This window comes from Salvelinus namaycush, chromosome 7, assembly GCF_016432855.1.
Source record: "Salvelinus namaycush isolate Seneca chromosome 7, SaNama_1.0, whole genome shotgun sequence".
In the NCBI taxonomy this organism is placed as follows: Eukaryota; Metazoa; Chordata; class Actinopteri; order Salmoniformes; family Salmonidae; genus Salvelinus; species Salvelinus namaycush.
In genome coordinates this window covers 1,828,822-1,840,652 of record NC_052313.1, presented here as the reverse complement: position 1 = coordinate 1,840,652, position 11,831 = coordinate 1,828,822, and the positions used below count along the sequence as shown (strand labels likewise).

The following is an 11,831-nucleotide window of genomic DNA, read 5'->3' as shown; positions in this document are numbered from 1 at the left end:
GACAGGGTCTTGATCTGGTGGTCCTCCATCCACACCTTGATTGACCTGGCTGTGTGGCATGGAGCATTGTCCTGCTGGAAAAACAAATCCTCAGTGTTGAGGGAACATTGTCAGAGCAGAAGGAAGCAAGTTTTCCTCCAGATCATCACCGATCCTCCACTAAATTTCACAGTGTGTGCGAGACACTGTGGCTTGTAGGCCTCTCCAGGTTTCGCACCCACTGTGAAATAACAATAGCGAGACTATATACAGGGGGTACCGTTACAGAGTCAGTATGCGGGACACCGGTTAGTCGAGGTAATTGAGATAATATGTACATGTAGGTAGAGTTATTAAAAAGTGACTATGCATAGATAATAACAGAGAGTAGCAGTGGCGTGAAGTGTGGGGGGGGGGGGCAATGGAAATAGTCTGGGTAGCCATTTGACTAGATGTTCAGGAGTCTTATGGCTTGGGGGTAGAAGATGTTTAGAAGCCTCTTAGACCCAGACTTGGCGCTCCGGTACCACTTGCCGTGCGGTGGCAGAGAAAACAGTCTATCACTAGGGTGGCTGGAGTCTTTGACAATTTTTAGGGCCTTTCTCCTGACCGATTCTGCGTTTGATTAATGATTGTCTCTCATGAGACACTGTAGAAACGGAAGTCTATTTCATTTCCTCAAAAAACCCAGAATAAATCTAAGATAAATCTGTAATGAATTGTGATGTTGCTGCTGGGCAGGTCTGTCTGTCTATTCATTTACCTGTTGTGACACACTGAGGTTACAAACTCCATTTTTAGACGAGACTGGCTTTATGACCAAACTGATCCTATTTATAATTTGTAGTCAATGTTGACACTATTATCAATGTTTCTGACTCATATCTATGCCACAGGTCATTTTCAGAGGGTATTCGTTACTTTTTCAAGGCATTCGCTCTTTAAAACACACATCCCGCAAAGTAACTACCAAAACCTGCAACAGCAGTAACAATGAACCAGAAGTCCACCTCCTTATTTCATCCTTCCTCTCCCCTGTAGGGTGACCGAGCAGGCGGAGGAGAACAAGATGACAGCCACTAACCTAGGTATCATCTTCGGCCCCACGCTCATCAAACCCAGACAGACGGACGCCGAGGTGGCCCTGTCCTCCCTGGTGGACTACCCCTACCAGGCACTCACCGTGGAGCTCCTCATCAGACACTATCAGAGGATCTTTGATGCCCCCGTCAGCCCCCTGCCACGGCCCCAGGGCCCCCCAGGCCCCTCTGAGGAGAGCTTTTCCCTAGAGGATCAGGACCCATACCCCAGCTTCACCACTCAGGAGAAGACGCTCAGCAGACAGTCTCTTGTAGACATCAAGGAGGTAAGTGAGAAATATGATTAACCTGTAATGGATCTAGCTTCTACTGACTAGAACAGCAACGATAACTCTCTTTTCTCTCGCTCTCTCTCTTTTTTTGTGTTTTTCTCTCTCTGTTCCTCTGTTTCCTGTCCCCGGTCCATCGTAGCAGAGCTGTACAGTCTTTAAGTGTCATTCCTCTATAGTCTCCTCCACCCATGCAATGAAGGGGGTCAGAGATGGGAACCCCACGTCTGATAGGAGAGACTCTACCCCTGGTCAGTATTACTCCACTATAGCCGTACAATAGTACAGTGTATACACTGTTCACATCCTGCTATTTTATTACTGATTCATCCTCTCTGTCCTCTGTAGTAGCAGACAAGGTCCCTGAGGTCCAGAGTTCAGGAGGAGAGAGGGGGGAAAGGAGCTTGACCCAGGCCCCCCGCACCACCTCCCGGGTCCATCTCCGCCACCCCCGCTCCAAGCTGGTCTCCCGGCCTGTCAGCATGCCCGCCGAACGCGTCCTGAACCCGGCCCGAGGCGTGGACGAGAGGAACGCCAGGAACACCGCCGATCAAGACAACGGTCGCGGGAGCGCCAAGAGCATTACGCGGGACCAGTCGATCGAGGAGGTGTCGGAAGATGAGAAGCCAAAGTCGAGGGTGACCAGCCACTACCGGAACATGGACACAGGGACGCTACGCAGGACCTGGGACAGGCAGTACAAACCTTATGACATCATCCCCAGGACAGCTAAGATCAACCTGCCCTCAGCAGACGAGGAGGAGGACTTGACCAGAAGCCTTTCCACGTCTGTTCCGTCATCCTCTTCCTTCGGGAGGGGTGGCTGCACCATCGCAGTGTGGCCGGGCAGGACTCTGAGAAGGAAGGAGAACATGTGGGAGTACAGCCAAGTGCCCACTGTATTCAGACCCCCCCGTACTCTACAGCCACCCCCTGGAACCTTCTACAAACCCCCCACGGGGAGCATAGCCAATGCGCTAGGTGACGCGGGGCTAAAGAAGCACGCCACTGTAGCTAACAGCACTGAGGAGGAGGAGGAAGATGATGAGGAAGAGGAGATGGGTCTGGAGGTCTCTGTGGATGAGGACACTGTGGATGAGTACAGTGAGGCTCCGCAGCAGGCTGCAGGCCCCTCTCTGTCCCTGCCCCAGTCCCCCAGCTCCAGTCCTGAAGACTTCAGTCAGGAGGCCAAGCCTGTGTACCAGAGACTACGGCCCAGACGCTTGCAGGAGTTGGAGCACCGCGAGGCCCATTTTGTGTGACCGTCTTTATCTCCATCACTCACTGGACGTCGTTACAATTCATCAAGTCATATTTCTTCTTTGACTTGAATTTAAATGTTCATATCTGTATAATATGTGTTATGTTGTAGAAGAAAACAACACTAAATAATTTCATGATCTGTGAAATTAAATTCCCATGGAGGTGTAATATATTCCTTGTCTGTTTTGGAGCCCCTTGTTGTCTGTTCAGGAGCCCCTTGTTGTCTGTTCAGGAGCCCCTTGTTGTCTGTTTTGGAGCCCCTTGTTGTCTGTTTTGGAGCTCCTTGTTGTCTGTTTTAGAGCCCCTTGTTGTCTGTTCAGGAGTCACTTGATGTCTGTTTTGGAGCCCCTTGTTGTCTGTTTTGTTGTCTGTTTTGGAGCCCCTTGTCTGTTTTGGAGCCCCTTGTTGTCTGTTTTGGAGCCCCTTGTTGTCTGTTTTGGAGCCCCTTGTTGTCTGTTTTGTTGTCTGTTTTGGAGCCCCTTGTTGTCTGTTCTGTTGTCTGTTCAGGAGCCCCTTGTTGTCTGTTTTGTTGTCTGTTTTGGAGCCCCTTGTTGTCTGTTTTGTTGTCTGTTTTGTTGTCTGTTCAGGAGCCCCTTGTTGTCTGTTTTGGAGCCCCTTGTTGTCTGTTTTGGAGCCCCTTGTTGTCTGTTTTGTTGTCTGTTTTGGAGCCCCTTGTTGTCTGTTTTGGAGCCCCTTGTTGTCTATTTTGGAGCCCCTTGTTGTCTGTTTTGGAGCCCCTTGTGTGTTTTGGAGCCCCTTGTTGTCTGTTTTGGAGCTCCTTGTTGTCTGTTTTAGAGCCCCTTGTTGTCTGTTCAGGAGTCACTTGATGTCTGTTTTGGAGCCCCTTGTTGTCTGTTTTGGAGCCCCTTGTTGTCTGTTTTGTTGTCTGTTTTGGAGCCCCTTGTTGTCTGTTTTGTTGTCTGTTCAGGAGCCCCTTGTTGTCTGTTTTGGAGCCCCTTGTTGTCTGTTTTGTTGTCTGTTTTGGAGCCCCTTGTTGTCTGTTTTGTTGTCTGTTTTGTTGTCTGTTCAGGAGCCCCTTGTTGTCTGTTTTGGAGCCCCTTGTTGTCTGTTTCTTAGCCCCTTGTTGTCTGTTTTGTTGTCTGTTTTGGAGCCCCTTGTTGTCTGTTTTGGAGCCCCTTGTTATCTGTTTTGGAGCCCCTTGTTGTCTGTTTTGGAGCCCCTTGTTGTCTGTTTTGGAGCCCCTTGTTGTCTGTTTTGGAGCCCCTTGTTGTCTGTTTTGGAGCCCCTTGTTGTGTGTTTTGGAGCTCCTTGTTGTGTGTTTTGGAGCCCCTTGTTGTCTGTTTTGGAGCCCCTTGTTGTCTGTTTTGGAGCCCCTTGTTGTCTGTTTTGGAGCCCCTTGTTGTCTGTTTTGGAGCCCCTTGTTGTCTGTTTTGTTGTCTGTTTTGGAGCCCCTTGTTGTCTGTTTTGTTGTCTGTTCAGGAGCCCCTTGTTGTCTGTTTTGGAGCCCCTTGTTGTCTGTTTTGTTGTCTGTTTTGGAGCCCCTTGTTGTCTGTTTTGTTGTCTGTTTTGTTGTCTGTTCAGGAGCCCCTTGTTGTCTGTTTTGGAGCCCCTTGTTGTCTGTTTTGGAGCCCCTTGTTGTCTGTTTTGGAGCCCCTTGTTGTCTGTTTTGTTGTCTGTTTTGGAGCCCCTTGTTGTCTGTTTTGGAGCCCCTTGTTGTGTGTTTTGGAGCCCCTTGTTGTGTGTTTTGGAGCCCCTTGTTGTCTGTTTTGGAGCCCCTTGTTGTCTGTTCAGGAGCCCCTTGTTGTCTGTTCAGGAGCTCCTTGTTGTCTGTTTTGGAGCTCCTTGTTGTCTGTTTTGGAGCCCCTTGTTGTCTGTTTTGGAGCTCCTTGTTGTCTGTTTTGGAGCCCCTTGTTGTCTGTTTTGGAGCCCCTTGTTGTCTGTTTTGGAGCCCCTTGTTGTCTGTTTTGGAGCCCCTTGTTGTCTGTTTTGGAGCCCCTTGTTGTCTGTTTTGGAGCCCCTTGTTGTCTGTTTTGGAGCCCCTTGTTGTCTGTTTTGGAGTTCTGCAGTTGGTGCTGGAAGGAACTATTGTACTGCAGGTCTCCAAAATGAAGACAGGATGCACTTAAGTTAACTACACAACAATGTGTGTTTGTAAGTTACTGTTGTAGGTTTCTCTGCAAAATGTCTGTATATAGAAAACCACCGAATCAAAACATGCTTCTAGTACCGATCACTACGACTGTTTTATGTACGCCATTTTGTATTTGTTTCTCTCTTTTTAAACTGTGCAATTACTTTTACTCAAAAGACAGCTGGCTCATTCCAGAAAAAGAGTGCCTTTTATGTCCCTTTGATAATGTATGTAGAAATTGTGCACCAATATGGAATTGTAAATATAAAATATTATTGTAAATATAAAAATATTTAAATGAAGTGTCATTTTAATATAGACCACGCGGATAATTCAATTAATCTTAGACTTGCTAAAGCGAGAAAGAAAAATCAGAATTGTCCCTCCGTGACCCTCTGGGACTTCTAGCAAGATGCTAACCCACTTAACCCCCAAAATGGCTCCTGCTTTTCACCGTCATTGTAAAGCCCTAGTTATTTTGTTGCTTTGAAGATCGTTATTTACATTGAGCTTCAAAAGTATTGGGAAAGTGACACGTGTTGTTGTTTTTGGCTCTGTACTCCAGAACTTTGGATTTGAAATGATACAATGACGTTGATGTTAAAGTTCCGACTGTCAGCTTTAATTTGAGTTCAATTTCATCCATATCGGGTGAGCCGTTTAGATTTTACAGCACTTTTTGTACATACCCCCCCACCCCATTTTTAGGGGACTAAAAGTATTGGGACAAATTCACTTATGTGTATTAAAGTAGTCAAAAGCGTAGTATTTGGTCCCATATTCCTAGAACACAATGACTACATCAAGCGTGTGACTCTACAGACTTATTGGATGCATTTTCTGTTTGTTTTGGATGTTTTTCAGATTATTTTGTGCCCAATAGAAGTGAATGGTAAATCATGTTTTGTGTCACTTTTATTGTAAATAAGAATAGAATATGTTTCCAAACACTTCTACATTCATGTGGATGCTACCATGATTACGGATAGTCCTGAATGAATCATGAATAATGATGACTAAGACAGTTACAGACATTTATATCATACCCCAAGGTCATGCTAACCTCTCACTATTACAATACCAGGGGAGGTTAGCATTTTATATCATACCCCCAGGTCATGCTAACCTCTCACTATTACAATACCAGGGGAGGTTAGCATTTTATATCATACCCCCAGGTCATGCTAACCTCTCACTATTACAATACCAGGGGAGGTTAGGATTTTATATCATACCCCCAGGTCATGCTAACCTCTCACTATTACAATACCAGGGGAGGTTAGGATTTTATATCATACCCCCAGGTCATGCTAACCTCTCACTATTACAATACCAGGGGAGGTTAGCATTTGATATTATGCCCCCAGGTCATGCTAACCTCTCACTATTACAATAACAGGGGAGGTTAGCATTTTATATCATACCCCCAGGTCATGCTAACCTCTCACTATTACAATACCAGGGGAGGTTAGCATTTGATATTATACCCCCAGGTCATGCTAACCTCTCACTATTACAATAACAGGGGAGGTTAGCATGTTATATCATACCCCCAGGTCATGCTAACCTCTCACTATTACAATAACAGGGGAGGTTAGCATTTTATATCATACCCCCAGGTCATGCTAACCTCTCACCATTACAATACCAGGGGAGGTTAGCATTTTATATCATACCCCCAGGTCATGCTAACCTCTCACTATTACAATAGCAGGGGAGGTTAGCATTTTATATCATACCCCCAGGTCATGCTAACCTCTCACCATTACAATACCAGGGGAGGTTAGCATTTTATATCATACCCCCAGGTCATGCTAACCTCTCACTATTACAATAGCAGGGGAGGTTAGCATTTTATATCATACCCCCAGGTCATGCTAACCTCTCACTATTACAATAACAGGGGAGGTTAGCATTTTATATCATACCTCCAAGACATGCTAACCTCTCACCATTACAATAACAGGGGAGATTAGCATTTTATATCATACCCCCAGGTCATGCTAACCTCTCACTATTACAATACCAGGGGAGGTTAGCATTTTTTGGGGGTATGATATTTATGCCTCTAACTTTCTCACAACAAGTGTGCCACTGTCCCAATGCTTCTGGAGCTCACTGTATTTCATGATGAGCGATTAATTTACATCTGTCCCTCATTTTAAGGTCGACCCTATTACGTGAAATAAACACTCATTTGAATATGGTGAAACTATTCCTTTTTAAAATATTGAACATCTATCATGCTGATTAGACCGGGCACAAACATGTTGATTTTGTTTGTCAACACCATAAGCGATCAGGACACACAGGTTGAAATATAAAAAATTAAAAAATTCGACCCAACTTTATTAATTTGGGGACAGGTCGAAACACATGAAACATTCATGGACATTTAGCTAGCTAGCGTGCTGTTGCTAGCTCATTTGTCCTGGGATATAAACATTGGGTTGTTATTTTACCTGAAATGTACACGGTCCTTCTTTTTCTGGATCGTAGAATTTTTACCCATTTTTGAGTCACATAATCATGTGTTCTCTACTCTGACAATTCATCCACAGGTAAAAGGGGAAACCTAGTTAGTTTCTAGTAACTTCTCCTCCTTCAGTCGTCTTCTTCTGTGGATTTTATATGGCAGTTGGCAACCAACTTTAAGGTGTATTACCACCACAAACTGGACTGGAGTGTGGACCTCAGTTTATCTTTCAATCACCCACGTGGGTATATGCTCCTAAAAACCAATGAGGAGATTTGAGAGGCGGCACTTGCAGCGGGGTCAAAATTAGAACCAAGTTCTATAATAACGCTCGTTGACGCCCCTGAGCAGTGTGGGTGCAATGATTGAATAACATGTATGTGTACATTTATTTTGCAACGCGAGCGGTGTGGTCAGCATGTAATACTAAAATCATAGTGTAAAAGCAGGTGAGCTGGTTTGACTGTTTATGGCCATTTTCTGATGTTTTGTAGTGGAAAACTGAAGCGGGTCAAGCATAACACGTGAACCCAGTTACCCATATAGATAAACAGACTAGAAATGTTTTTACATTTGTTTGTCTTTTGTGAATCTTGCATTCAATTTTCACTCCTTGTTGCACACAACAAGCTTCCATTCCACCTGTCACAAAAAGGGATTTATGGCTGATTTAAAGACTAAATAATCAACCCTGTTACTTTATTGGGCACTTTATAGTATTTTATAAATGTATATAACCTCTTGGGATGTCTTTCATAAAGTTGAACATGTGGTCTTTAAACATTCCCATGCTAATGGTTCTATCTGGGACCCAACGCTAACATTCCCATACTAATGGTTGTATTTGGGACCCAACGCTAACATTACCATACTAATGGTTGTATTTGGGACCCAACGCTAACATTCCCATGCTAATGGTTCTATCTGGGACCCAACGCTAACATTCCCATGCTAATGGTTCTATCTGGAACCCAACGCTAACATTCCCATGCTAATGGTTCTATCTGGAACCCAACGCTAACATTCCCATGCTAATGGTTCTATCTGGGACCCAACGCTAACATTCCCATGCTAATGGTTCTATCTGGGACCCAACGCTAACATTCCCATGCTAATGGTTCTATCTGGGACCCAACGCTAACATTCCCATGCTAATGGTTCTATCTGGAACCCAACGCTAACATTCCCATGCTAATGGTTCTATCTGGGACCCAACGCTAACATTCCCATGCTAATGGTTCTATCTGGAACCCAACGCTAACATTCCCATGCTAATGGTTCTATCTGGAACCCAACGCTAACATTCCCATGCTAATGGTTCTATCTGGGACCCAACGCTAACATTCCCATGCTAATGGTTCTATCTGGGACCCAACGCTAACATTCCCATGCTAATGGTTCTATCTGGGACCCAACGCTAACATTCCCATGCTAATGGTTCTATCTGGAACCCAACGCTAACATTCCCATGCTAATGGTTCTATCTGGGACCCAACGCTAACATTCCCATACTAATGGTTCTATCTGGAACCCAACGCTAACATTCCCATGCTAATGGTTCTATCTGGAACCCAACGCTAACATTCCCATGCTAATGGTTCTATCTGGGACCCAACGCTAACATTCCCATGCTAATGGTTCTATCTGGGACCCAACGCTAACATTCCCATGCTAATGGTTCTATCTGGGACCCAACGCTAACATTCCCATGCTAATGGTTCTATCTGGAACCCAACGCTAACATTCCCATGCTAATGGTTCTATCTGGGACCCAACGCTAACATTCCCATACTAATGGTTCTATCTGGAACCCAACGCTAACATTCCCATGCTAATGGTTCTATCTGGAACCCAACGCTAACATTCCCATGCTAATGGTTCTATCTGGGACCCAACGCTAACATTCCCATGCTAATGGTTCTATCTGGAACCCAACGCTAACATTCCCATGCTAATGGTTCTATCTGGGACCCAACGCTAACATTCCCATACTAATGGTTCTATCTGGAACCCAACGCTAACATTCCCATGCTAATGGTTCTATCTGGAACCCAACGCTAACATTACCATGCTAATGGTTCTATCTGGAACCCAACGCTAACATTACCATACTAATGGTTCTATCTGGAACCCAACGCTAACATTCCCATGCTAATGGTTCTATCTGGAACCCAACGCTAACATTCCCATGCTAATGGTTCTATCTGGAACCCAACGCTAACATTCCCATGCTAATGGTTCTATCTGGAACCCAACGCTAACATTACCATGCTAATGGTTCTATCTGGGACCCAACGCTAACATTACCATACTATTTTTATGTTTTATTTAACCTTTATTTAACTAGGCAACTCAGTTAAGAACAAATTCTTATTTACAATGACGGCTTACCGGGGAACAGTGGGTTAACTACCTTGTTCAGGGGCAGAACGACAGATGTTTACTTTGTCAGCTCGGGGATTTGATCCAGCAACCTTTCAGTTATTGGCCGAACGCTCTAACCACTAGGCTACCTGCCACCCTTAATGATGCTTATACATTCTCATTCTGATCTGACAACGCCAAAGACCACTCTGCTGGGAAGAACTCCCCAATGATGGATCTACTAACTACAATGATGCTGAGTTCCAGTTGGTGATTGATTGTGAAAGGTCTGCCCCTCCCCGGCTTACCACCATACACACTGAGGACATTTCCCAGGGTTCAACCTTTATCCCGTCATTCCTCAGTGACATGGGCACTTCTGTCTTCCTTCATGTCTGGATGTATCACATGTCAACGTCTCCCTCTTATCGTCTGTTATTCTATACGTGTCTCCTCAAAGTTTCAAATGACTATCTTGTAGTGTTCAATGTAAAGAAATACCGCTTCAATTTTCACTTAGGATTTTTCAAGTTCGTATCACCATCTTCCTGATATTATCAACTCAGTGGTGCTTCCTTCTCCTCTTATCTGAGGTTTAAAACATTATTCTCTCTCTGTTTCTCTCTCTGTTTCTCTCTCTCTGTTTATCTCTCTGTTTCTCTCTCCGTTTCAATCTTTGTTTCTCTCTCTGTTTCTCTCTGATTCTCTGTTTCTCTCTCTGTTTCTCTCTGTATCTCTCTCTGTTTCTCTCTCTCTCTCTCTGTATCTCTCTCTGTTTCTCTCTCTCTCTGTATCTCGCTCTGTTTCTGTATCTCTGTCTGTTTCTCTCTCTGTTTCTCTCTGTTTCTCTCTCTCTGTTTCTCTCTGTTTCTCTCTCTGTATCTCTCTCTGTTTCTCTCTCTCTCTCTGTATCTCTGTCTGTTTCTCTCTCTGTTTCTCTCTCTCTGTTTCTCTCTGTTTCTCTCTCTCTGTTTCTCTCTCTGTCCATTTTCAAATAAAAAATGTGCTTTATTGGCATGACACATCGATACATATTGCCAAACACAATGTTACATTAGAAAATAGAACAATTAACAATATAAAAAATATATATACAGGTTATGGAAAACAACAGAATAATCAAATAATGCTTCTCTCCCTCCCCTTCTCTCCCTCCCTCCCCTTCTCTCTCTCCCTCACCTTCTCTCTCTCTCACCCCCTTCTCTCTCTCTCACCTTCTCTCTCTCACCCCCTTCTCTCTCTCCCTCACCTTCTCTCTCTCTCACCTTCTCTCTCTCTCACCCCCTTCTCTCTCTCCCTCACCTTCTCTCTCTCTCACCCCCTTCTCTCCCTCACCTTCTCTCTCTCTCACCTTCTCTCTCTCTCACCTTCTCTCTCTCTCACCCCTTCTCTCTCTCTCCCTCACCTTCTCTCTCTCTCCCTCACCTTCTCTCTCTCTCCCTCACCTTTTCTCTCTCTCACCCCCTTCTCTCTTTCTCTCACCCCCTTCTCTCTCTCACCCCTTCTCTCTCTCGCACCCCTTCTCTCTCTCTCCCTCACCTCTCTCACCCCCTTCTCTCTCTCTCCCTCACCTTCTCTCTCTCTCCCTCACCTTCTCTCTCTCTCACCCCCTTCTCTCTCTCTCTCTCTCCCTCACTGTCTCTCTCTCTCCCTCACCTTCTCTCTCTCTCCCTCCCCTTCTCTCTTTCTCTCACCCCCTTCTCTCCCTCACCTTCTCTCTCTCTCTCACCCCCTTCTCTCTCTCTCACCCCTTCTCTCTCTCTCCCTCACCTCTCTCTCACCCCCTTCTCTCTCTCCCTCACCCTCTTCTCTCTCTCTCCCTCACCTTCTCTCTCTCCCCCTTCTCTCTTTCTCTCACCCCCTTCTCTCCCTCACCTTCTCTCTCTCTCACCCCCTTCTCTCTTTCTCTCACCCCCTTCTCTCTCTCTCACCCCCTTCTCTCTCTCTCACCCCCTTCTCTCTCTCTCACCCCCTTCTCTCTCTCTCCCTCACCTTCTCTCTCTCTCACCCCCTTCTCTCTCTCTCACCCCCTTCTCTCTCTCTCCCTCACCTTCTCTCTCTCTCACCCCCTTCTCTCTTTCTCTCACCCCCACCACTTTTTATCTCCAAGTCGAGTGCTGAAGGTAGAGGACATTCTGAAGGATGATGAGAGTCTGACGTCCTTTCTTCTCAGGGACGTTCCTCTGTTAGTCTGTGTTCAATGAGCTGGTCAACGCCAAGATCAGGCCCAAGCAGGTGCGACTAGGCCTTACTGGACCTAGAGTGTTCTGCTCTGTTCATATTTAGAC

The 11,831-nt window shown here is 45.5% G+C and overlaps 1 protein-coding gene across 2 annotated transcripts in view; it reads left to right on the top strand.

Annotated features, from left to right (window-relative positions):
- The window catches only part of LOC120050903 (rho GTPase-activating protein 29-like), a 107,652-nt gene extending 103,959 nt beyond the window's left edge, over positions 1 to 3,693 (top strand). The window contains exons 21-23 of one of the 2 annotated variants that reach the window (XM_038997425.1): positions 1,021 to 1,345; positions 1,494 to 1,599; positions 1,697 to 3,693. In XM_038997425.1, the coding sequence (XP_038853353.1) occupies positions 1,021 to 1,345; positions 1,494 to 1,599; positions 1,697 to 2,610 (1,345 nt within the window). In that variant the 3' untranslated portion in view covers positions 2,611 to 3,693. Of the gene's footprint in view, positions 1 to 1,020; positions 1,346 to 1,490; positions 1,600 to 1,696 lie in introns of both variants that reach the window. The other variant, XM_038997424.1, reaches the window with a different exon arrangement.
- The last annotated feature ends 8,138 nt before the right edge of the window (positions 3,694 to 11,831 follow it).